This window comes from Rhinatrema bivittatum, chromosome 6, assembly GCF_901001135.1.
Source record: "Rhinatrema bivittatum chromosome 6, aRhiBiv1.1, whole genome shotgun sequence".
NCBI lineage: Eukaryota > Metazoa > Chordata > Amphibia > Gymnophiona > Rhinatrematidae > Rhinatrema > Rhinatrema bivittatum.
Window position 1 is genome coordinate 330,533,186 of NC_042620.1, and position 27,582 is coordinate 330,560,767.

Sequence of the window (27,582 nt, forward strand, 5' to 3'; positions counted from 1 at the left end):
CCGAAGTGCAGACCAATTTGCAGCCCGCATCTGCTAAAAAGTTGGCGGCGGGTTCCATAACTGCCCTGGCATTCACTCCAGAGTCATCAACCTCCCGAGAGAGAAGCAAAAAAGAGTGAGCTACCAGGGAACAACAAGAAATAATCTGCAAGGTCACCATTGCTTCAAATGCTTGCTTAAGTATGGCCTCAATCCTGCTATCATACACATCCTTCAAGGCTGCTCCTTCCTCCACGGGGATAGTCCATTTAGAGATGGCAGAAACAAGTGCATCCACTTTCAGAAAACGCAGATGCTCTCTCACCACTGGATCCAGGGGTTACAGGCCTTCCAAGGTGCGACCCCTTTTGAAATTTGCCTCTGGGGCGTCCCACTCAAGATCAATCAATTCTCCATAATAGGGAAAAAAAACAAGAGGCTTTACACAAAGAAACAAAAATGGGATTTTTCTTTGGCTCAGATATGGAATCTGCCCCAGGTACTCCCAGCATCTTCAATGCCTGGGAGATCAGGGCCAGCAGTTCATCTCTATGAAAGAACCGCAACATAGTCCTTTACGGTTCCAGTCCTGGAGGAATTTCCCCATCCTCCAGAGAGTCAGGATCAGCCTCATCATCCATGCCATCCAGATTCCTATCGGGAGGACCTGCAGTCAATCAAGGTGTACTTTGGCGCTTAACAGTAGTACTGACAGAGGCCCCCACCTGAGAATCTGACCTGACAGGATTAGACGGGGCAGAGGACTGCGCCTGAAGAAAGGATTGCAATCCTTGAAAGAAATTCTACCCAAGAAAGGCAGAAAGATCCATGCCAAAACCAGAAGGCACTTGTGCAGTGCCCACCGAGCTGCCGTCTCCTGTGGAGGAGCCTGTCAAGGGAGTTCCAAGGTCAGGCGACTCTCCTGATATGTCCTTAACCAGGCCATTAATCAGGCTGGGAAGAATCAGGCTTAGTTAAATCAGAGGAAGATAATTCTCCGAGCCTCTAAGCAGTGCTGCTCAAGCTAGAGGGCATTCCAGACCGAGATGCTCGAATATGACAGGCAGCGCAGCGGGAAAGGCGCTTAGGTTCCTTAGCTCCAGGGGCCATTAGTCACGTCAATATGCTTAACAGACAATTGAAGAAGTGATCCAGCCAAATTCACATTAAAACATTTAGACACACGAAATTTAGGCATGCCAAGGTTATGCACCATAAAACTTAAGCACATTGTCACTGCACCAGTCCTGGGTGCACAACCAATATGTTCCAGAATATGTGCACAGGCAGTGCGCTCAAAAGAAACCGGGCGCAGAATTCAGATGCACAGTCGAACACACTTGCACGCACCGAAGGTCCTGCAGAAGGCAGCTGAATGCGCAGAAAAGCACACGAAAACGCTGCTGCAGCCTTCTGTGCAGCACACAGAAAGAAGCCTAACCGCAGGGCCTAACCCAACTGGGCTGCTCAACCCGCCAGGCTACCCGGGTCCCTTAACTCCCACAGGAGCGGGAACGAATGTTGGATTGGCACGCCGAGCACGGAGACCAGAGGAAGTCCTACAACAACCCCTCTTACTCGTTTCTTTTTTAAACTTACCTGAGCCTTTCCTGACTGAGTACAGAGACTGTCTCCAGCTGCGGGAAGAGAGGGCATATAGCGTCACTGCCGCACTCAGCTTCCTGCACCCGCTGCCTTTCAGCTGCTTAAAGCAGCTAAGTCCACGCCAGCTGAAGAGCCAGCTACCGGACCAAGACACTCATCTGAGGGAACCTCGGAAATCATCACAGGAACTCTCAACTGGGGGAGGGACCATTAGGTATCACCGCAGGAGAGCAGGGCGACTCAAAGCTCCTGTTAATTCTCCTCTAAATTTTGAAGCAATCCCCAGTAGGGAAATGCACCTCCACCATCTGCTGGAGACTGAGAATACTGGCAGTCTGTCATGGCAGGACTATATATATACTGTGACATCAATTTGCTCCATCTCCATCTGCGGGTAGAGGTGCATAACCCACTGGTCCTGAATCCATCTATCCGCATGCTAAGAAATTCCAATTTTTTATTTTTATATAATCAGCACTCATCAGTTGCTCACTTCTCTGGTAGTTGTTACCATGTTAATTCTACAAGAGAAGCAGATGAAGAAAAGGATTCAAACTGCATTCAGTAAAGTTATGTCACATCTTCCTCAGTAAAGACTAAAGCAAAGAATTCATTTATAGGCTCTCTGATATGCTTTATCCTCCCTTAGTGCCCCTTTTACTGTTTTATTCTGATGCACCGACTCTCTTGCAGGTGTTTTGCTTCAAATGTACGTGAAAAAGCATTCACTCAGCGCATTCCCCCTTCATACCCACATTCTCCCCGCAACCTCGCACATCCCCTCACTCGGGTTTCCTCCACTCCTAGCCTTTACTCACTTTCCTTCTTCTTGAAAGGCTTCAGATCCCCTCACTCACTCTTACCCCCAATCCTTTCTACCTCACATATCAACAGTGCAATGCCTCAGGCTGCATCCTTCTCTTTTTCCCCGGGATTAGTGTCGCATTTTGAACAGAGCAGCCCACTTTAATGCTGCACTGTTCAAAGTGCAACACTGGGGGGTTCAGAAATAGAGGAAGACACAGCAGCTTGAAGCTCTGCAGCGCCACTGTGCTCCTCCTCCTCCTCCATGTCAAGATTGAGGTAGAGTTGGGGAAAGCCAGAGGATGGGAGAAGAGGCCATGGTCTTGGTCTCCTGTGGTGATTCTGCAGGTATTGGGGAATTCCTCAGAAAGGCGCTGATTTTGTGGCCTTTTCTGCAGCATCATGGAAGACCAGGGGCTCTGGTCTTGACTAGATTTGTAAGCTACACGGAGAAGGGCCCATCTCTAATGTGTATCAGTAAAATGCTGTATATGTCTAGTAGCACTTTAATCATAGTGGGGCGGATTTTAAGAGCCCTGCTCGCGTAAATCCGCCCGGATTTACGCGAGCAGGGCTTGCGCACCGGTGTGCCTATTTTACATAGGCCTGCCGGCGTGCGCAGAACCCCAGGACTCGCGTAAGTCCCGGGGTTTTCCGAGGGGGGCGTGTCAGGGGCGGGGCCAAGCGGCACGCCATTTTCAGGGCGGGACGCTGCGTTTCGGGGGCGGGCCCAGGGCGTGGTTTCGGCCCGGGGGCATGGCCGCGCCCTCCGGAACCGCCCCTGGGTTGTGTCTAGGCGCACCAGCGGCCCGCTGGGATTTACTTCTCCCTCTGGGAGGCGTAAATCCCCCAACAAAGGTGGGGGGGGGGGGGGGGGTTAGGTAGAGGAAGGGAGGGGAAGGTGAGGGGAGGGCGTTAGCGAATTCCCTCCGAGGCCGCTCCGATTTCGGAGCGGCCTCGGAGGGAATGGAGGTAGGCTGCGCGGCTCGGCGTGCACCGGCTACACGAAATCGGTAGCCTTGCGCGCGCCGATCCAGGATTTTAGCAGATACGCGCGTATCTACTAAAATCCAGCGTACTTTTGTTTGCGCCTGATGCGCCTACAAAAGTACGCGAGGGCGCCCTTTTTGAAAATCTACCCCAGTAGTAGTAATAATACTTTCACGCAGAGATTGTGTAAGTCAGGCTGATGGCATGGTGTGGCAGTCGTACAGACCTTAAAACCTGAGGTCTGTTTATTTATCCACCACTCAATCTGTGATCCCAAGTAAATCATTTCCCCTCTTCCTCTTTATATTTTAGGGAAGGAACACAGGACCCATATTAAACTTTAACACTGCGTTCTGTATGCTGCCGCCGCTGCTTACTTTAAGGCCGATGCAATAAGAGGTGCGGGAGAGCCAGTGCTCCCAGTCAAGCGCCCGCTCTCCCGCCGAGTGCCCAGGCACCTCTCCCGGGCGTGTGATTTTGTATTCAAATAAAGCCACGTGCTAATGAGGAGGCACTAGGGTCCCTAGCGCCTCATTAGCGGCTGTCAGCGGGTCTGACGACTGACGCTTTAATTTTACTGGCATTGGTCGAACCCACTGACGGCCACGGGTTCGGAAAATGGACGCCGGCAAAACTGATCATCCATTTTTTAACCCGCCGACCAGCGGGCATATTTTTTTTTTTATTATTTTTGGTGCCTCGGATTTAATATCGCTATGATATTAAGTCGGAGGGTGTAAAGAAAAGCTTTTTTTTTTTTCTGCTTTTCTGTACACTTTTCCCAGTGCTTTCTAAGTTTAACGCTTGGGCGGGTGTTCATTTCTGAGAGTAAAATGTGCGGCTTGGCCTCACATTTTACTTTCAGTATTCCGGGGGAATAACTAATAGGCCCATCAACCTGCATTTACATGTGATGAGTGCTATTAGTTTCAGGGGGGTTAGCCGCGCGTATTCCACGCGCTATTACCCCTTACAGCATAAGGGGTGATAATAGCACGTCTAAAACGCAAGACCAAACGGGAGCTAAACGGTGTTGCTTAGCTGAGCGCACCGTTCTGTATCGGCCTGTATATAAATGCTCAAAGCTGTACAGTCTACTTGTCTAGAATGTATTTGACACTACAGTTATTTACGCATTTATAACACATGGGAAAAGTAAATTCAGCCGCAGGCAGTTAGGACTTGTTTTAAACATTTATTTGAACTTTGCAATCCTGCAATTTGCAGTTTTCTATTTGACTCATGAACAAGTGACAAAAGCCTCACTGAGCTCTCCGAGAGGTACATGGTTTCCTACATTTGGCACATTCATGCTGACAAGAGTCCTTTCCTTATCTCAGGGCTTGAAACAACTCTTGCTACCTCAGAAAGCAGTATGACGTTTTTTTTTCTTTTAAGAGGGAGGCGTGTTCTTTGCTTAGCCCCAGATCCTTTTTGTTTGTACAGATGCTACCAAATAATTTTCTAAGCAGCTTTGCAAAAAAGTGTTTTGCCAAAAGCAGAAGCGTGCACAGATCCACTTGCCCTCGTTCAGTGGCTCCGCATGGTTACATCTTCATTATGCAAATTGCTGGCTTCTTCCTTACGACCTTTGCTATTGGGGCTTTGGTTTGCTAAGGAAAGCTATGCTGCATTTATATAAACAGCAGAATGCGAGGGTGGGATTTTCTTAATTTTATAGACGTTCTGGAAGATATTTTTTTTAAACAAGTCAAATTCTGAACAACAAAAGCTGTAAATTTTTATAGAGACTAAAGCACAGTAAAAGGATGAAAAGTACAGCTTCTTAAAGTACATTATTGCTGTTTATATTAAATTCCAAAATATCTAAATTATATTTACGATCAGATTTTCCCCACTGCTCTACAGTGACCTGGGGGAATCTGACAATGGTTTACCCCTAAGCTATACACAACAGATTACCCTACATCCTCTATAATCTCACATGTAATTTCTGCAGCATATATTTTTTTTAAACTCACAAAGAAAACACGAAATACCTGAATCCCAGACTATTTCTTCTAATCTAGATAAGAAATGTGTTAGTCTGGATACCTCATTGTCATAAATGACTGTGAATGACATATGCAACAGGTAAATTGTACTAGTGAGGGATGGCAGATGATCTCTAAATGCCTTTTCCTTCCTCACCTTGCTGATAAGCACGGATCTAAATATTGTACTCCTTCAGATTAACAGCCCATAAAATAATGACCATGCTAGACATCAGTGATAAAGAAGTTACAGATTTACATTGAATGAGTGCTTTGACAAAACTTACTGAAGATTGTACAGATGAAGCCACATTCAGGCCCTTAAGATCAAAAACCTGTAGTTACACATAGCTGCTCTGTATTAGAAAAAGTAACAGTGATTTGCAAGAATATCTTAATAACTTAACATGTTCATCTATGATACATGATTTTGTAAACTGTAACTTCCGATTTAACCCTTATGACACACACAAAAAAAATCTTTTCTTAGTCATTTGTGCCCAAAAAAAAAAATGACATTTCTTGCTGACAGACAGAGGTTCAATATTAATTTTTTGAAACGTGCTCAGGACAATAGGCATCTTTAATAAGAAAATAAATAGCTCCCACAGGGTTCATGAAATCTCTTCTGTTGACATACAAAACTCTTCAGTGTCTTACAAGTAATAACCCCAGCAAAGCATGCCATGTCTGCATTAGAGATAACCAAAACAAACTGCAAACAAGCAGTCTGCCTCAAGTTGTTGTGAAAGTTTGTTTTGGTTTAAATTTGAGGACGTGAACCAGTATTAAGATAAATTATGCATTAGAGATAAAACAGGATGAGATCTCTAAGCATCTCCTGAGTGGGGAAAGCAAGGCTCCTGTACTCATGGAGGAACCAGAGGACGTTCTGCATGTCAAACATACTTAGCTACTGATTTATGCAAGCTCAGCAGACGCTGGAGAACCTGATCCCATTCTTAACAGTTTTCATAGCTGTTTAGATCATTGAAATGTCTGGTAAGACACAGGGGGTGGCTTAAAAGTGTCTGAATGTATGCAAGATGAAGACAAGAGGAACTGACGTGGATGGCAGCCACGTTTCTACAGCTGGCAGCTGGGATATCTCTTTAGCAGTACAAATCTTGCATCTGCTATGTTACCACTCGGTAATTTTTTTTTTTTTTTTTAACATCACACGTGTTTGCCAAACGTGTGTATACATTACACCAACTTCCAAAAGCAGACTCGGGCACATATTCCCACTTTGGGATAATTATCCCAGCAGACTACGCGCATAACTGTTACACTTGATATTGTGCGCACGCGCAGTTTTTTTTTTTCTGTGAGAGTTTACAAGAATCCTTTTTAAAATGAAAAAGCATGTGTGTAAGTCCCACTGCCTGGAATGCCGCTCCTCTACGCACGTAAAGGCGCAGGCAGGCAGTGGGTTATCAGACATGCACATTTCTAGAAGGCCATTGCTGCACGTGCAGCACTACTTTACCCTCAGAACATAAGAACATGCCACGCTGGGTCAGACCAAGGGTCCATCAAGCCCAGCATCCTGTTTCCAACAGCGGCCAATCCACTCCTCCCTATTATGCTAACAAGAGGGGCTTTATTTCCACACATAGCTCCTGCATTTCTAGGCTACAGGAACCATAAACTAGTTATAGCACCCCCAAAGATGAGAGAAGTTTGTATTAAAACAAACAAAAAAAACCAACTATCAGGCTGAACTTTTGTAAAAGCCAGCAAACATACTAGATTTATGTAAAATGTGAACTCTGCTGCAGCCACTATCAGCTTGGCACAAACCTCAGCTTTGCCTGCGGCCACACTGCTTACAGCAGCACAATGCTATTGTAATATTGGAATAAAGGATTACATTGTTGTCTCAACGCTGAAATTTTAGAGGCATGCCAAGAAAATCAGTCCTGAAGTAATCTACTTTTTGGGAACATGGCTTCTAATTAATCCCAAAATACAGAAGGGATTGGATTTAGGGTGGGACAAGTATTGGAGATAAACACTCTCTCCTTCACGGGGCTCGCAGGGAATGGAAGAAGCAGATTGGCTGAGCAGATTTTAGGGATCTGCAGCCTGCAAACAGAGTAACATTAAGCAGGTCTGACAGCGTGGCCAAGGCTACCTCACCCAGTGTCCACTAATGCAGTAAAGTCCTGAGGCAAAACATGTACAGACACAACTCCATTCAGCAATTCAAGGGGTGAGGTCTTTTGAAAAATAAAGAAGTTCCTTTTATTTTTATTTTTCATTTATTGTAAACACACAAAAGGAAAAAATGGTTAGGACTCAGTCTCGTTAAAAATACTTCACGTGATTTCAAGAAGCCTCTCTTCTGAGTTACAAATTATGTTAATGAGAAAAAAAACAAAAAACGAAACAGGATTTTTAGAAGACAACAGTTTTCAGACTGAACAAATGTATATAATTACATTAGGGCCAAAATATATACACACAGAGTATATTAGAAGAGTTTTACTTCATGTTATTGCTTAAAATGCTAAGTGTCGACAAGTCCATGTGCTAAAACTCTGAACCTACAATCACTTTCACACTAATGCAGGGGCTCATTCTATGATAAAAGTATAGGAGTTGCACTAATTTATCAACTTGAAAATAAACCCCGAAACATTTACCCAATGAGACAAATTTTACACAGAACACACCTGTGGAAGGATGAATGTAAAAGCCAACACCCCCTCCCTTAAAATAAGATCCCACCATCTGAAACCATGATTTCACTCTCCGATTACAGAGCCTGCTGTGCTCTTCTTACCAGGCTGCACGTTTCACAGGGTCTGCGATCCCGAAGGAAAGGCAGAGTTTAGTACTCAGGCTGGGGGGTAGGCAGTGAAGACTTCCGAGCATCGGACTCACTAGAGGCTATTTTACTTTTGCTATCCGTTTTGCACGTTGAGCAGCAAAGCACAGCAGGTCAATTCTGCTACCAAGAGTTTTCCCAAACTGAATGCGGGGTAATATCTGAAAGGTGGCAAAAGTAAGAAGCCAGGGCAGCTGATTTATCAGGAGCTTCTAGACAAAAGGCAGATCTTGCAGCTATGAGGTAAGATGTTTCTGTGGGGGCAAGGGGCTGGCCATGGGCTTGTGTCTTATAAAGCGCGCTCTCGCTCACTGCCTGCACATCTCCGACGGCCTGGAGTAATAAGGTGAGTTGAGCCTTACACCATGCAGAAAGTTCTGCATGCAAAAAACACATGCACAAATTAGTGCTCTATTTAAATCCCCCGGTAACCAAGGCACTAGCTCTTACTTCCCATGGCAGAGAAGCATGCAGGCTTAACGCATGGTTTCTCACTGCTGAAAACTCGGTTACAGCTGCTGGAAAGTTATTTGACTAATGTTAGTCTATGGGGCTGGCCCTGAAGTTTATGGTGCGGGGGAGTCCTGTATCATGACTTATTCGTATAAAACAACAGGTTTTTCTGCGCATAAATTGTATTTTAGGTGCACTAGGAATGTCTTTTGTGCACATTTTTGGGTTAACACTTTTTTTTTTAATTCCCACTGCATCAGCATACCACTAGCTTACTGCATTGGGAGTAAAATTTTAGCACGTGTGTACGCCGTGCGCTGAATTTCAGCACACAGTTTTAATATTCAACCTACGACATCAGCCCTTAAATGCTTAGCTTTCAGCAAAAAAAAAAAATAAGTACTCAGCTGTCCACATTTACAACAGGATTCCATTTCTAAATGATAAAATGACATTTTTGCCCCGTTTCTCCATTAGTGTCTCTGTGGGATTCAGACAGAATTAGCTGCAAGATATCAAATGTCATCTACAGTATTCCTGCTCTGCTAATACTATCTAAGCAACATTCAGCACATGTACAGAGACAGTCAGGTAGGACAGAAAAAAGGTGCAAATGAGATCAAGTAGAGATAATACAGGTTAGGTAAATGTAAGATTCATCCCTGGCTTGGCTTTGTGTTTGGAGGGGAAGTGTAAATTTGCCTTACAGTTTTCATATTTTTCTTTGTCCACCCCCTCTGCACAGTTCATCTGATATTTTAATAAGCAAGGCACTTTCTTTTCCAGTCAAAAACGGTTGTTAGCTCTGCTGTATGTTGGCCTGATTATGGATCCCTTCTTTAACTAACACTGGAAAAAAATAAGCCACTGTGCCCAGAGCCCTGACAGATTTGTACACAAGCAGATTTAGGGGTTTATGGATTAAGGTTTTCTCCTATTTTGTATCTACAGGACAAATGCTTAGGACACGGAACCCATAGAGCAGCAGTGGCTTAAGAGAAACTTCTACTCTATGTCTGTCTTCCATGATCGGTAGTCTGAGGCTGGAAGGTGACTTTCTGGGGATGGAGTCGAGTACGGACCTAAATGTACTGAAACAGCAGTCAACCGTATCCAAAAAAAAGGAAGGTAAAAGAAGAGGGGAGTAATGACATTTCTGGATCGCTCATCACAATATGCAGACAAGGTTAAGAATATCTGCTAAAATGAACTTAGGACTGTGATTAAAATATCAAACCATCAAAAACTGCACTTTCAGAATTTGTAAGATGTATAGCATTTAAAGAAAAACATGAGTGATCAGATAAAACACCTCTGTTATTTTTAATGTGATTCTAATTAAACTATTATGCATCACAGAATAGCACAATCATTAAACAAACCATAGCAATAAGGGAATAAAATGGTCCTGTTCAGAAGTTTGCACGCCCTTAGTTCTTAATATCGTGCATTGCCCCCTTTTGCATCAATGACAGTTTGCAGTCATTTTGTGATAGGTGTGAACGAGGCCCTTTATTTTCTCATGGGGTAAAGCTGTGCCCATTCCTCCTGGCAAAAATCTCCAGCTCCTGTAAACTCTTTGCTTGTCCAGCATGAACTGCAGGTTTGAGGTCTCCCCAAAGTGGCTCAGTGATGTTGAGGTCAGGAGACTGTGACGGCCACTCCAGAGCCTTCGCTTTCTCCTGCTGCAGCCGCTGAAGGTCGACTTGGCCTTATATTCCCGATCATTGTCACGTTGGGAAGTCCAAGTGCGTCCCCATGCGCAGCTTCCTGGCTGATGAATGCAGATTCTCCTCCGGTATTTTCTGATAAGATGCTGCTTTCATCCTGCCATCAATCCTGACTAAATCCCCTGTGCTGCTGCAGAGATCCTCCTCCATGCTTCACAGTAGGGATGCTGTGCGCCTCATCATAGCATTTACAGTTGTAAAAATAAAGTTCAATGTTGGTCTCTTCACGCCAAATAGTTTGATCCAGAAGTTTTGAGGCTTCTCTTCGTGCTGCTTGGTATATTGTAAAGGGGCTGTTTAGTGGTGTTGGTGCAGCATTGGCTTGTTTTCTTGCAATTCTACCACGCAGTCCATTTTTGTTCAAGTATCATCTTATCGTGCATGCTGAAACACCCACTCCCCTTTGTTTCAGAGAAACATGTATTTCAGTAAGAGTTGCTTGTGGGTCTTTCTTTGCATTCCCACAAACTGGCAGCTGTGTCTGAAATCTTTCTTGGTCTAACCTTGGTCTTAACAGAACCCATAATTTTCTACTTTTTGATCAGAGTTTGAAAAGTACTGATTGGCATTTTCAAATCTTTGGATATCTTTTTATATCCTTTTCCTGATTTATAAAGTTGAACTACTTTTATGCTTTGACAGTGCTTTTGCTTTCCCCATGCTTCAGTAATCAAAGTCAGTGCAGCCCTGAATGAAAAAGCATAAGGGGTTCTCAAGAGCTAAGAAACTAATTGATTATTTATTGACACTAATTACAGTCAAAGTACAGGTGTCAATACCTACCCTTCATTGCCATCTCAACCTGTGTGTCAACTGGAGTGTATATTATCACCCCAAACATTCAAGGGTATGCAAACCTTTGAACAGGACCATTTTATTATTTCTCTTATTGCTATGGTTTGTTTTGTGTTCGGCAGTTCGCGGGCTGCCCCTGCAAACCACCGCTCCCACCTTTGTGGTTGGGTCGACTGCTTTTCTTCCCGGTGTGGCAAGACACCGCCGACTCTTCCCTTGGTGGAAGGCTACCGGGTGCCAGCTCCAGCTACCCACACCTCCCCCTTGTGTGCACCCAACCTCAGGCCATTTGAAATCCCCGCAGCTCCTACTAATGACATCACCGGCATTGCCCTGTATATCAGGGTAGCTTCCCCAATGCATCCTGCTTCAGCAACAAGTCAAGCTACAATTGTAGTGCGTGTTGCTTCCTGCTTTCCGCCGCCTTCCCTGCCTCAGCCCTATCCGTCCCTCTTCCTCAGACGGATACATGGTTTTGATCCTTACCTGGACTCTCGAGACGCCTGACCGCCACCTGCCTACGACCCTAACCTGGTCTTGAACCATGTCGCTAGTCATCAGCAGAGACCCTGCCCCTAAGTCCTGCTGGCCCCAGCACCCAAAGGCTCAACCCGAGGGGAATGTGGGCTGGTGAAGCTCCAGAATGGTCTCTGCTTTGCCCGGGTCTGCCGCCTGCTGGCGGTGAGAACCTGCAGGTTCTCACCGATCTCACCCCAGCCCAAGGGTCCACCGATAACAGTTTGTTTAATGATTCTGCTATTCCGTGATGCACAGTAGTTTAATCTGAAACACACTGAAAATAACAGACGTGTTTTGTCTGATCACTCAGGTTTCTTAAAATGCTACACATCTTACAAATTCTGCCAGGGGGATGTAAACTTATGAGCACAACTGTAACTACCAAAATAATGTCATCTAAAGCACTGCTCTGACAAAGTCGACACAGGAGGAAGTCTGCTCTGGTAATTGTTTCCTTAATTCTAGTTTCCATTTATTCAAGCACATTTTCACTCTCTGCTTATTTCCCCAACAAAATGGGCTTTAGAAGGTCTCATCCGCTATACATCCCTGACTAGTGGTGGGAAACTGGGGACATGAGACAAAGCCTATCTGCTTCCAAGGCATGATTCCGCTCCCATTTCTCCTCTTGCTCTGCCCTAGAAATGGGTAGATCACAGCACAATCCCGAGGTCATGGGACAGTTCTGGATAATCACAGAAGCTCCCATCAGGAAAGCAGGTGGCACAATCCCAACTGTCCCTACATGATTAAAGGACTGCAGTCTCTGCTGCACTCAAAAACCACCAAAAGAAGGATTATTTTGATTTTCTAATTCCACAATAAAAATGCTGCTAACCCTATCCTCTAATAAAGCATGTTTACTTATTGTAAACAGTGTTTTCTGTAGACAGCAAGATGAATTAGCCATTACATGTGGATGATGTCACATGGCGGCACTGAATGGAATTCTCTCTCCAAGCTGGAGAGCTCTGAGCTGTACTGGGCATTCCCGGGAGTTCCCCACACGAACCTCTTCAAATCAGTAACAGAGCTAAATGTAGCTATTGTGACAGGGTCACTATGCCAACATGGGGAGGAAGGTTAAAACCCAAGGAACCAGAAAACTTCCAGAAACTAAAAACCCCTGGGAAGGGGGAAGAAATACAAAGCGACACAGTCAGTCATGCTGGTTTCCTTTCCCCTGTGGCATCAGAGAAAATAGAGACTCAGGTGTGGGAGGACAAGGGTGGAGACCCAGGACCCAATCATTGGCTAGCAGGGGAGGAGTCTCCATCCTATAAAAAGGAGCCAAAGCCAGAGCACTTTCAGTCTTCCTCCAGGAACTGCCAAGGATGGAGTGGGACCAGGCTACTGGTGGGCTTTGTGAGGACTTTGTTTCTGGAAGCTGTCCCGGCCGGGGCGAAAAGGACAGCGACCATGGTGCCAGGGAAGGTGAGCGTGTGGATTAAAAACCTTCCCTTCATTTTGGAATTTGCTTTGTTCTCTTTTTGCTGAGAACTCATTGGGCCTGGGAGCGTAAAGGTTGCTGGACGTTGCAAAAGGGACCAGAGACCAGACGCTGAGAGAACCCGGAGCTCGAGGAGCATTGGACCTGCCCAGCAGCAATGACTGTCATTTACACCGTGTAGTCAATTCTTCAGTGAGGTGGGCAGGTATTCCATCCTGCTAAGTGGAAAACACTGTTGATGGTAAGCAAACATGCTTTTTCCATTGATAAGCAGGCTGAATTAGCCATTTACATGTGGGGAGTCCCAAGCTGAGGGTTGCAGCATAGCAACTACTTATTAAGCAACCCAAACTCTACCATAGAGAGTGGACTATGGCGAGAACAGATTTTACAAAATTGCTTGTCCAAACCTACTGTCAGACACTGAGATGTTATCAAGACAGTAATGGGACGTGAATGTGTGAACTGAAAACCATGCTGCAGCTTTGCAGATATCGTTGATGGGTACTTCTCGGAGACGAGCAACAGAAGCAGCCATGGTTCTTACTTGATGAGCTTTAGTTAAATTTGCCAGCTGAAGTCCTGCAAAGTCATAGCAATGATGGACCCAATCAGCTATCCAACTGGATAGTCTGCTTGGCAACTGATATTCCTAGGCGGTTTGGGTCATAGTTTGAATATGAGGTTACGTATGTCTTTAATATGCCAAGGCCTGCTTATAGCCTAGAGGATGGGGGGCTTTCTTGCACTCTTGCTTATGGGGCCTTGTAAAGACAGTAAGTAGAATGACAGACTCATATGAAAAGTTGAAACTACTTTGGATGGGTTCTAAGAACCATGCTGTTTTGATAGAACTCTATTTACAAAGGGTAGTGGACAAGGGCTTGGTGTTTGCGGACTCTTCTTGCCGAGATGATTGCAGTGAGGAAAAGAACTTTCCAAGTCAAAAAACTTTAAAGGAACAGATTTCAAGGGTTCAAAAGGAGGCTTCATCAATAGAGAGCACCACATTTAGACTGCATGAAACAAGAGGTTTCAGGGACTTTACAAGCCAGAGACCTTTCATGGAATGACATATGAGCAGATGCATGGAAATTGATTTGCTACCCAACACGGCATAGTAAGCAGCTATGGCACTTAGATGTGCCTTCACTGAGGCAGTGATGAGGCCTGAGTTAGAGAGGTGAAGCAAGTATCTTAAAAGCTGTGAAGGTTCACATGAAAAGGGGTCAGTGTCATGTTGATGACACTAGATGGAGAACCTTTTCCATTTGAAGAAGTGGTCTTTCTTGGTTGAGAGTTTTCTGGACGAAACCAATGTGTCATCAATGTTAGATGTTAAGTGGAGATTCGCTATTACTAAGTGTTCAACATCCAAGCTGTGAGATTGAAGGCTGAAAGTTTGGGATGAGAGATTATCCTGTTGTCTTGAATTAGAACAGGGTCCGATCCCAGAGGTACAGGAGGGCTGCTGGAAAAGCTTGACCAGATAAGCAAACCAATTTTGCCTGGGCCACACCGGCACTATGAGGATCAAGCGGACACAATCCTAAAAGGACTTGCTGCACTGTTTTGGGTATGAGAGAAATCAAGTGAAGTGCATACATGAAGCTTTGGCCCCAGTCAAGGAGGAAAGTGACCTGTGTAAGTCTGTGATTACTTGGAAGAATAGAGCAAAACTGATTTAGTTTTGTGTTATGCTGTGATACAAAACAGGTCCACCGGTAGACTCCTAAAGTCCAACAAGTCTGTTTGCTACTGATTGCTGCAGAGACCATTAGTGAAGTCAAAACATTGTGCTGAGTTGATTGGGTAAGATGTTGGAAATATCTGGCAGATAAGACATCTGAAGGGTTGCTTGGTGACATTCTGCCCAGTTCCAGATCTTCAGTGCTTCTCGAGAGAAGCCATAATCTTGTTCCTCCCTCATTGTTGACATAGAACATGGCAACTTGGTTATCTGTTTGGAACAGGATACTTTTGCTGCAGAGGAGATTCATGAATGTGGTGAGCATGCCATGTAACTGAGCCACAGGAGATTGATCCTACATGAGACTAAATGCAAAATTGAATCTTTATGGGTAGAAATCCCTTGTGTGTCAGGGAAGACTATAGTGATAGTATACTCCTATCGTCCACCTGGTCAAGATGGTGAGACGGACAGTGAAATGCTAAGAGAAATTAGGGAAGCTAACCAAATTGGTAGTGCGGTAATAATGGAAGACTTCAATTACTCCAATATTGACTGGGTAAATGATCATCGGGACATGCTAGAGAGATACAGTTCCTCGATGGAATAAATGATAGCTTTAAGGAGCAATTGGTTCAGGAACAGATGAGAGAGGGAGCAATTTTAGATCTAATTCTCAGTGGAGCACAAGACTTGGTGAGAGAGGTAACAGTGGTGGGGCCGCTTGGCAATAGTGATCATAATATAATCAAATTTGAATTAATAACTGGAAGAGGAACAGTATGCAAATCCACAGCTCTCGTGCTAAACTTTCAAAAGGGAAACTTTGATAAAATGAGAAATTGTTAGAAAAAAACTGAAAGAAGCAGTTACAAAAGTAAAAAATGTGCAAGAGGCATGGTCATTGTTAAAAAAAAATACCATTCTAGAAGCACAGTCCAGATGTATTCCATACATTAAGAAAGGTGGAAAGAAGGCAAAACGATTACCGGCATGGTTAAAAGGGGAGTTGAAAGAAGCTATTTTAGCCAAAAGATCTTCATTCAAAAATTGGAAGAAGGATCCAACAGAAGAAAATAGGATAATGCATAAACGTTGGCAAGTTAAATATAAGACAGGCTAAGAGAGAATGTGAAAAGAAGTTGGCCGTAGAGGCAAAAACTCACAGTAAAAACTTTTTAAAATATATCCGAAGCAGAAAGCCTGTGAGGGAGTCAGTTGGACCATTAGATGATCGAGGGGTTAAAGGGGCATTTAGAGAAGATACGGCCATCGCGGAAAGATTAAATGATTTCTTTGCTTCGGTGTTTACTGAAGAGGATGTTGGGGAGGTACCCGTACTGGAGAAGGTTTTCATGGGTAATGATTCAGATGGACTGAATCAAATCACGGTGAAACTAGAAGATGTGGTAGACCTGATTGACAAACTGAAGAGTAGTAAATCACCTGGACCGGATGGTATACACCCCAGAGTTCTGAAGGAACTAAAAAATGAAATTTCAGACCTATTAGTAAAAATGTGTAACCTATCATTAAAATCATCCATTGTACCTGAAGACTGGAGGATAGCTAATGCAACCCCAATATTTAAAAAGGGCTCCAGTGGCGATCTGGGAAACTACAGACCAGTTAGCCTGACTTCAGTGCCAGGAAAAATAGTGGAAAGTGTTCTAAACATCAAAATCACAGAACATATAGAAAGACATGGTTTAATGGAATAAAGTCAGCATAGCTTTATCCAAGGCAAGTCTTGCCTCACAAATCTGCTTCACTTTTTTGAAGGAGTTAATAAACATATGGATAAAGGTGAACCGATAGATGTAGTATACTTGGATTTTCAGAAAGCGTTTGACAAAGTTCCTCATGAGAGGCTTCTAGGAAAAGTAAAAAGTCATGGGATAGGTGGCGATGTCCTTTCGTGGATTGCAAACTGGCTAAAAGACAGGAAACAGAGAGTAGGATTAAATGGACAATTTTCTCAGTGGAAGGGAGTGGGCAGTGGAGTGCCTCAGGGATCTGTATTGGGACCCTTACTTTTCAATATATTTATAAATGATCTGGAAAGAAATACAACAAAAGTGAGATAATCAAATTTGCACAAGCAGATTGTGATAAATTGCAGGAAGACCTTGTGAGACTGGAAAATTGGGTATCAAAGTAGCAGATGAAATTTAATGTGGATAAGTGCAAGGTGATGCATATAGGGAAAAATAACCCATGCTATAGTTACACAATGTTAGGTTCCATATTAGGTGCTACAACCCAAGAAAGAGATCTAGGCATCATAGTGGATAACACATTGAAATCGTCGGCACAGTGTGCTGCGGCAGTCAAAAAAGCAAACAGAATATTGGGAATTATTAGAAAGGGAATGGTGAATAAAACGGAAAATGTCATAATGCCTCTATTGCTCAATGGTGAGACTGCACCTTGAACACTGTGTACAATTCTGGTCGCCGCATCTAAAAAAAAAAAAAAATATATATATATAATTGCGATGGAGAAGGTACAGAGAAGGGCTACCAAAATGATAAGGGGAATGGAACAGCTCCCCTATGAGGGAAGACTGAAGATGTTAGGACTTTTCAGCTTGGAGAAGAGACGACTGAGGGGGGATATGATAGAGGTGTTTAAAATCATGAGAGGTCTAGAACGCGTAGATGCGAATCGGTTATTTACTCTTTTGGATAATAGACTAGGGGGCACTCCATGAAGTTAGCATGGGGCACATTTAAAACTAATCGGAGAAAGTTCTTTTTTTTACTCAACGCACAATTAAACTCTGGAATTTGTTGCCAGAGGATGTGGTTAGTGCAACGGTAACATGGAATAGACTTAGTTTTTGGGTACTTGCCAGGTTCTTATGGCCTGGATTGGCCACTGTTGGAAACAGGATGCTGGGCTTGATGGACCCTTGGTCTGACCCAGTATGGCATTTTCTTATGTTCTTATGTGCAGACCAAAGCTCCTTGAATACAGAAGGATCCCACCTGAGCTCCCCACAGCCCCTGGTCGAGGTATGTCATGAGAATGAGCTGATGGAGACACAAATGGAGCAGACTCCTTCCTGGAGTACTTGAGAGCACAACAAACATGGCAATTCCCATGCCATTGGTGGTGTTATCTGAACTACTATAGACAGTGATTGAATGAGCTAATCCCACTGAGATCTGATACTCCACTGCATTTTTGTATATGATGGTGAGTTAAAATAACTACGTGGATTGCTGCCGCCATAACTAGGAGCTGCTTGGCAGTGGACCTCGGCTTAGCAAGTTGCACATGTGTGAACAAGAGCATGATTGCCCTCTGATCACGGGGCAGGAATGCCTTCTGAAGTAAGGAGTCTATCGAAGCACCTATGAACTTTAGGGTCTGAGTGGATTCCAGCTTCAATTTATTTAAGTTGATGAGAAACTTCACCTAGAGAGTGAAGAACTGCTTCTTGAGAAGTTGCTGTGGTCGGCCAGTCTAGGTATGGGAAAATTTGAATCCCTTGGTGATGAAGGTGCGCTGCCATTACTGCAAGATATTTCATGAACACTCTGGGAGGAGAGACGAGGCCAAATAGAAGGTAGTGGGATGAATCTGCTTGGAACCTGGGGTAATGCCAATGGGCTGGGTAGATTGGAATGCAAGTATAGGCATCTTTGAGTTCCAGGGCACACATCTAGTTGGGGGCTGAATGAATGGGAGAATTGTACTGAGGAAGCTCATTTTGATTTTCTTCTGCAAGATATGTTTGAGGAGGTACAAGTCCAGGAACAGTCGTAATCCCCTCAACATTTTGGGGTAAGAAAGTATCTGGAGAAGAAACCCTACTTGTGTTGTGATGCAGGAATAATTTCTATTGCCTGATGTTCGAATAGAGACTGTACCTCCAGATGGATCTGTGGGAGGTGAGAAGGATCCAGTTGGGGCAACAAATTGTGTGGAAGAGATGTGAGAAATGCAACCAGTATCCATGTTGCACAAGAGTCCTTTATTTGATGCCATTGGTCCAGAAAATGTTGAATTTGACCCACTACTGCAAGGGAAAGAAGGGGATTGTTTGACTGTATCAAAAACTGGGCTCTGGTTTAGGCTGGGACTGTTCTCTGGATTTTGACAGATGGCATTCCCTTTGTCTAGGTCTGGCCAAGAGCTGCAGTTGACACTGTGCCAGAAGCAGAAGAAGCTGGCACTGCTTGAAAGGACAATATGGCCTTCTATGAAAGTAAGGCTGTTTTATATATATATATATATATATATATATATATATATATATATATATATATATATATAGTATGGACATTGCGATGGAGCAGGATGTTCTGGAGGGAATGGGATTGTACTGCTTCATTCTGATTTTATCTGTAAGACAGTTTCTCTGAGCTTCTTTCTGAGGATGTCTCCTAAGCATGCAAAGTCTGCTAATTTTTCATGGACATCCTTCTCAGATGGAACTGGCTCTTAGCCACACAATATGGCTTACTCTAATCAAGGCTGTGGTGGCATGTGAAGCAGAATCAAAGGATTTATAGCTAGAACCACCCCTCCAAACAACCAGAACTCCAACACTACACATAATCTACCAAGAAAATACATAATATTCCAATCTAATATCCATACTGTTTCAATAACTAGCTGTTATTGAATATAATTAGCTGTTATATTCAATATATAATATATAATTATTCAATAATTAGCTGTTATAATGTTAAGATAATACGTCTGTGTTTTACAATGTTACAATGTAAATATGACCTGTCACACTATCCCACAAGTTATCATGTAAACCGATGTGATACTCGTTTTTGAATGTCGTTATATAAAAATAAATAAGAACAGAGCAAGTGTTGCACTTCCTCTGTTTTCCAGAACAATTGCAGGAAAGTATTTTAATCTGAAGATGGTAGGCATGGCTTGAGCTTTTAAAGACAGTCAGGAATGTATTGGACCATACAGAATTGGTGGATTGCAATGTGGATAGAGAACATGGTGTTTTGGAATGTTCTTTTGCAGAAACTGTCTAGAAGTTTGATCTTTATCCTGTGGGAAATTTGAATGTATGAGTATTCTTTGCTTTTTTTCATAGCTGACTCGGCTCCAACAGATTGGTGTGGCGGGTGTACCATGCCAAAACTGGGAGACTGTCAGACTGAATTTGAGGTTCAACTTTCTAAACATCAAAGGGCCATTTATGGGCATGTCCCACATTTTCAAGGGTAATGCCTTAATGTCATGAATTGGTAAGGTGGCAGGTTCTGCTGCTGTAGCCAGGATTTTGAGAGATGTAGAATTTTTGTAGGTCTTTAATCTTAAGGACATGAATACCTAGTGCCGTTGCCACTAGGCATTCGTGTCCATAAGTTAGAATTGGTGAGGTATTGCAGAGGAGAAGAATGCTCTGGAAGATCCAGCAGAGGATCCAATGGTATTCCAGCAGATTCCTCAGTCAGGACACCAATACCAAGAAAGGGAAGAGGAACATTTCTCCAGTTGAAGCTTTGGAGGAGCAGCCTGGTCTACTGCCTCTAAATTACTGGACTCCACTCCAACTCAGTGTATAGATGATCTGATAACGAAAACACATCTGTGAGTGAGTTTGGGACTCCAGGCTGAGGCACTACGGAAACGAAGAGTTGAAAAAAGAAGCTGGAGTGTTCCATCTGTCTCTTTTTTGCAACTGAAGTAAAGAAACTCCTCACTAACCCTGTAATCTGGTTATAAGACTGCTGTGACCTTTGGCCTGGGGTAAGTAGAGGAACATCATCTTCTGAAACCAGAATGGGTTCTTGCATAGTGTTAGGTGGCTTATTTGAGGACAGCGGTACTATTGAGCAGATAGGTAACTGGAGATCTTCTGCTACCAGTCTTGGAGGTGTTAACCTTCTGACCATTGGAGGAGAGAAGGGTAACCTGACTTCTTCTCCAGTAGATCATGGATGGCTAAAGCATTGTTGTTAGATCCCAGAAGGGAGATATTGAGCTCCTACTATATTGTACACTTGAGGATGGTCCTGGGACATCATGGAGTGAAATGTGTCAAATGCATCATGGCTCGCATTAGGTGCACCATGACACGATATGAAGATACCCCTGTATCAGAAGAGTCCAGATGCATTGGAGGGAATGACTTGCATTGATGCATTATGCATCAGTGTAGGGTGCACTGGATGTAGCTTGCGTTGCTGGGTCAAGCATTAGGTGTGTCAATGCACTGTGCGTAGACTGTTTTGATGTGCTATGCTTTGAGTGTGTCTGAGCAGCATGTTTCAATGCAATGTAGGTGTGCAGCGATGCCTCAGACTTATGGTGCCAAAGATGAATGGTCTGACGCCAGCATAGACACCTCATGAGGGTTGTTTGTTTCTTCAAAACAGATGAGACTAGCTCAAGGGAGTGATGTCACCCAGGGAGCAGCTTTGGCTTTCACAGACAGGAGAATTTTTTTTAATGACTCCAACTGAAGTGCTTTACAGAGTAAGCAGATGATGCTATACTGTGGAAGACCTACTGCTACTACTCAGAGCTTTAAGCAGCACTTCTATTTTTAAGGCCTTGAAGTGATGTGAGCACAGGTATATCCATCTGCAGGCTTCACAGTTTACCTGGTTGTGGTAACAAAAAATAAATAAATAAATAAATAAATAAAAATGCTGGTCATGTCCCTCACTGATGATTTTTCTGCATGGGCAGCTCTTAAATCCACTCAACGTTGTAGACTTTCTTCTGGTCCAACATTTTTTGTGAGGGAAGACACTCACTTTTTTTCCTTTTAGTTATTCTGTAGATAGCACTTGTGTGGCTGCAGAAGCAGCGAGACTTGTCAGAAAAAAAAATTTCTGAAGGAAATAAAGTTTAAGGAAAAAAAAAACCAGAGGAGAGATGAAGTACATGCTTTAACTTAGACAAAAAATTACTGAGGCAATTCACAAGACAATGCCTGCACAGAAAATCCTGCACATGCTCAGTACAGCTCAAAGCTCTACAGTTTAGAGAGACAAGTCTGTCTGATGCTGCCGGATTATATCACCCACATGTAATGGCTATTCAGTCTGCTTATCGACAGAAAATCATTTTTACAGATTATAGAGAGAAGCTGAAACTCAACAGTACTGTCCTTTGACTTTTTTTTTTTTTTAAGAAGAGAAACAAATTGTTTCACAGTTATAACTTCTACAAATGGGGTTGAATGCTAGGCCACACATGCCTCCATACAGTGTTATTTCTTTAGCTCAGCTGAATAACACAACAGGATGGAAGGACCAGACCAAAGATGACGACAAACTGCTTTGCCATGATTTGGGCTGCTGCTAGCATTTTAACTTGCTGCAGCTATAAAATACTTTGATTTAACAAACAATTCTTCTGATGTCATCTAGCTCTTTTCAGAGTGATCAGTGAAAACTACCAATCCACTGGGAACTTATCCATAGCTTATCTATACTTTATTCTTATACACTAAATAACAGAGCTTCAAATAGACCTTCTGGTTTCCTCCAATTTTTAACTGCATATGTAGCAAGGGCTGGCAAATTTGTTCTGCGTTAATTGTTGAAGCAAAGTAAAAATTATTATTCATGGACAATTGTACTGCACATCTGTTTCTAAATATTTGATTTTACTACAGGTCCATTTTACTGTTTAATTATGAATTCACTTAACCTGCTTTCTTTTGACAATAGCTTACATAATGTTTTTAATTTGGCTTTTATCTCCTAACAGTATACAAGATTTCATCCACTGTACCGCAGTCTGCATGCCTTACATAACTTTCCAAAAAGATGAAATACATCAAGAGTTTCTAATGAGAAATGTTGAGAAAAATACTATTGGTACACAGCTTTTTATAAAAAAAAAAAAAAAAAAATAGCTGTGAATTTTCTTTTTTTGCCACAAAGTGCAACTTAGCCCTCTGTCTGGCAATATGTACAAACTTATTATGGCTTTTCTGGAGAATGGCATGTTAAAGGGTCTGTGCAATCAACAGGATCCTCCAAACATCACTGGAAACCCAATTGTACAGAACAGTTGGCAGCACATTAAAGAGCTATATTACATGCTGTAAACATTGGCATACCACGCTTTACAGTACACAGAGAAGCAATATTTACAAATTCTTGGTAGGTAAAATAAGTATATACCTTGTAATATACACAATGAGGTGTTTGTTTTTTTTTGTTTTGTTTGCAAAGTGCAGGATAAAAGTAGTGCTGCCTGTTGCAAGTGCTTTGCTATCAGGTTCATGTTGAGATAAGAGAAGCGTGCTTGAAATATTTCCATTACAGGGTGGCATACCGGAGTGGGGGGTTGAGTCGTAAGTAATTTCCATTGGGGCTGAGAGGCAGAGGGGCCTGCAGATAATAAGTAAGGCAGCAAAGCTCAAAACGAGTGTTAAGCAGCACTGATGTTATATCCTTAGTGGCAACGATGTCGTTTCTTCTTTTTGTCAAAATTCAGAGTGCAAACACGTAAGCCTCACTCGAACATAAAAAAATAAATGTGCAAATTGTAGTTGTCTTACACAAAAGAAAAAAAAAATTTAAAAAAATGTAGCAAGGAGGGCCATTCTACCATTCTACAAAGAACGCTTCTTGTGAAACTCAGCAACGAAGACCATCTTCTCTCCACAGTCATCTACAAGGCACTAAGGGCAGGAATGATGGAGAACATGAACAACAAACTGAGCGCCATTCCTCAGTCAGGTCGAAATATAGGATATTTTGGTAAGAATTCTATTAGTATGACCTGTGAAGGGAAGAACAAAAATACTTCAGTTTAGTTGCTGACACTCCACAGCCAGGCTTCTCTCCTGTACTGCTAAATGTTGAATTATAAAACAAGCAGAAGTGTTCAGCCAATCAGATTGCTTTCTCCCTGTGCTTCTAATTCCTCTAGTGCTCCAGTGTCCAGCGGGAGAACATGGGACATGGTGGGAGGTAGGGGAAGTTTATCCCTTTATCTAGTTGCTGAAGTCAGTGGCTCTTCTTGCATACCACGGCTATTGCGCGTATGCTTGCCTTATGGATCCACGCCCTTAAGGGTCCTCTTGGTCAGCAGGCACAGAGGGACAATCCTTGTACAATAAGAAGCACTGGCCTTAGCAAGCCTTCACTTAGAAAACAAAATATGTTTATATAAAATGAAACATGACACCGGGTGTTTTATGTATCAAATGTAAAAAGAGTGCAGGAATGTTTACACAGTTTTCCCACTGCATTAAGATTTCTCAGTTCTTTCAATCACAATTCCATGTGGTGATGTTAGGTTTCAGATTGAACATCTATTCCTAAGCATTTTTGGCCTTATCCGTTTGTTGCCTGAAAATGTATTTTTAATTAAATGAAATAAAGGAAGATTCCTCAGATGCAAAATGATGATGGAAAATCTTCAAATTGAGAAAATTAACATTTGGTCAATTTATAAGAACGCAAGGAAAGTATAGAAATCTTGTTATTCTTTCTGTTAAGTTTGATCGGGTCCATGGTCTCTGCGAAGTATTTAGACAGACTTTATATAATGTGTTACAGACATATCTGTATATCAGGGATGTGCAGGGACCTTTTTTTTCAATTTGCCATGATTATTTTGCTTTCATTTATTCATTTTTTTTTTAAATTTCATGGGCTGTTTTTGTTTTGGAAAACAGCACACGTTCTGGGAGACGGTAGGGCTCCAACGCACGTTAAATGGCGATGATATGTGCTACATACACGATGTCTTGCATTGCCCTGCCCGGAATCCCGCTGCATCGCATTCGATTTGCAAATCCATGCAAAGCAGCTCATTAATAGGAAACACAGTGTTAATAACTTAAAGCGGTTGTCACTCCCATACCTCTGAAGAACGGATTTCACCTGTGCAAGGACCCGGGGTGTCCCCTCGCCCCAGGTACTTTTGCATGCAGAAAATTATTCTTCAGAGCTGCGGGGGTGCTTTTTTCCTACTTGAAGAGTCCTGGGGGAGGGGGGTCACTGGATTTTGGGGTAAAGTCAGGCGGGGGGGGGGGGGTTTGTAATAATGCTATTTTTTTAATTTTTTTTTTTTAGTTGGGGCATGGGGGAGCCTCTTTGGCCAACATGAAGATTATGGGGGGGAGGGGGCGGCCATCATCGCATGACTACCTTTCATTTTATCTTTTTTTTACATTTATAGTTAGGGCCATCTTGAATGGCAGCCCCAGGGTCAGCAGGGGGGTCACCTCTGACCCTGCACTTTATTTTTTTGAGCGGCTTTGATTTTTTTTCTGACACTTAAGATGATGGCGGTCCCGTGAGGTCGGGGCCGCCCTCAAGCCTAAAGGGCTGAAGTTGTGTTGTTTTGCCCCCAAGACAACAATGCAGCAATACGGCCACAATTTTTCAGGGGAGGAGGCTCATTACTATGGCAACAGCCCCTCACGAGAGTGGGAGCCCTCCTGCAAAAAAAAATCCCACGGCTTAGTGCATCTAAATCATTCTTTCCAAATAGCGCACACCATTATCTGAACATATCTGGGATTTTCGTGGGTATTGTGTATCTGTTTCAGGGTAAACTGAACTGAAAATACCTGATTTGGGTCGCATTACCCTTTGTCTTAAAATGACTGCACATCCCTACTGTACACAAACTGGCTCAGCATGGAGACTAAACAGCCGACGGGAAGGAAAGGGGCTGGGCGTATGCAAGGGACTGTGAAGGGAGGAAATAGAAAAGCAGCAGGACCTGGGCAGAAAAAGTGTTCCGTTGTGGATCGCACCATTTTCTGAACTGGTGAACTTGTCAAGGGCATTCGTTTGTTATTATAAGCAATGTCTGGAACATCTCTGAATCACATTCAATAAAACGTTTATTAAAAAAAAAAAGAAAATACCCAAGGATTTTACACTGCTACTCCTTTATCCCGATATAGCAATGGAACTGAAAGTTTTATGCATATAACGGTTCTGATAAAATAAATATAACATTTTGTAAGATAGTTACATACAGCATGTTAAGTTAGATCAATTAAAAGGTAACACCCCTAGAACTTATTTGTGGAACTTTATGCACAACAGTAAATGGTGAGGAATGAAAACCAGATTATTACTGGCTTGATCATAGCTGGCAGGCTTTTAGAGAGAGATAAATGCACTGAACTAGCAGGGTAGGATAATGATCACATTTTGGACATGGAAGCAGACAACATCAAATCCTACCATGATTATTCAGTGACCTTACTTTTAAGCTTCTTGTGCTCATGTTTGAATGCTAAGCTCTAAGTTGGAGACCTTATAAACATGCCTTGTAACACAGTTACATCACCGATGACAGATAAGGGCCATCTGACTCACCCATTCTGCCCAGCTGTTCCCATCTTCACTGTGCTAGCTAAAGATATAGCCCAGATGTCAGCCACAGAAGCCTGAGTGCATGCAGGATGTCGCTCCTTCTCCGAGTCAGCCTCGTTCTCAGCCATTCTGAGTAAATAGGCATGCAAGGGCCTGTCCAGTCTCTTTTATTCAATCTCTCAGCCTTGTTCTTACCAATGGCCCTCTATATCTGTCCCAAGCATTTTAAAATCCTGTCACATAAGCGGTTTCCACTACTTCTGCCGATAGCTTATTCTACAACTAAAAGCGGGGAACCCTAATATTCACTGGTGTACGATTATAAAGTGAAGATAAAACCAGAAAGGATGTGTTTATAAGACTTATCCTGGGAATAACGAGTTCACCAAGGTTCACTTGGCAGTGGTTCTCCATGTTCTGAATCGTACACTGCCACTTAAATAACTTATGGCTCTGTCTTTTAATCACAAGTCTCTTAAACCCGGTCATTTTTTGGGTAAGATTTTGCATTTAAAATGTAGGTTATTCCAGGCGTCTATTATTCTTTTTTTTTACATTTCCACTGAATATATCTCTACCCCCTTCCACTTTCATATCATGAACCCCGGGGACCTTGTTTATTTTTCTTGTACTTTACTGAAACCTGCTAAACATTTGACTGTTTCTATCACATCTCCCCTTTCCTTTCTTTTGTTCAACAAGTGTATTTTGAGAGTCTTAAGCTTTTGTGGGTAGAGTTTATACTGCAGGCCAGATACTATTTTAGTGGACCTCTCATCCCCCCTCCAGGTACTTACAAAGGCTTCCAGAACTGAGCACAGTTCACAAAAAGGGGTCTCACACTAGTGAACAAAAAGGGCAATCGTTTCTTTTTTTCCTGCTGCTCGCACCTTTATTCATGCAGCTGAACATGTTTGCTTTTGGCGTTTAGGTCAGATGGTTACTTGCCTGCCTAATGCAGAGGACTGTGACAAAGTACTGTAAATATTAATTACTAGGGGCTTCGTTCACCAACCCCACTGATGTGGCGGGTGTGAGGAGGGGGACTATCTCTGTGTAGGTGTGCACGGTTTACCTCTTGCAATCTCTCCGCTGTCTTGCTCCCTCTTTTCGTGTCTGTGTGCTTTCCGTCTCGCACTCTCCCCCTCCTGGTGTGTGTGTGTGTAGGTGTAGGCATGGGGGGGGGGGGGGGGGTGATGTAGGTAGGCGGAAATGATGTGAAGGCAGGGAGTGGTGTAAGGTTTGTGTGGGGTGGGTGGTACTGGTGTATAATGTATGTGTGTAGGTGGATGGAAGAGGCTGGGCCTAGAGGGTATTGTGTATGTGTGCAAGCTCCTCTCCTCCACTCTGTCCCTGCTCTACCTCTACACTCTACGTTTCCTCCCCTGTATGTGTGTGTAGGGGGTTGGTGGGAGTTGTGTAGGTGAGGGGTGCGAGAGTGGTGGT

At 43.2% G+C, this 27,582-nt stretch overlaps 1 protein-coding gene across 1 annotated transcript in view; it reads right to left on the minus strand.

Annotated features, from left to right (window-relative positions):
* Positions 1-22,123: 22,123 nt before the first annotated feature.
* The window catches only part of CHIC1 (cysteine rich hydrophobic domain 1), a 69,639-nt gene continuing 64,180 nt past the window's right edge, over positions 22,124-27,582 (minus strand). Inside the window, exon 6 of the mRNA XM_029607690.1 lies at positions 22,124-23,575. Coding sequence (XP_029463550.1) covers positions 23,525-23,575 — 51 coding nt within the window. The 3' untranslated portion in view covers positions 22,124-23,524. The remainder of the gene's footprint in view (positions 23,576-27,582) is intronic.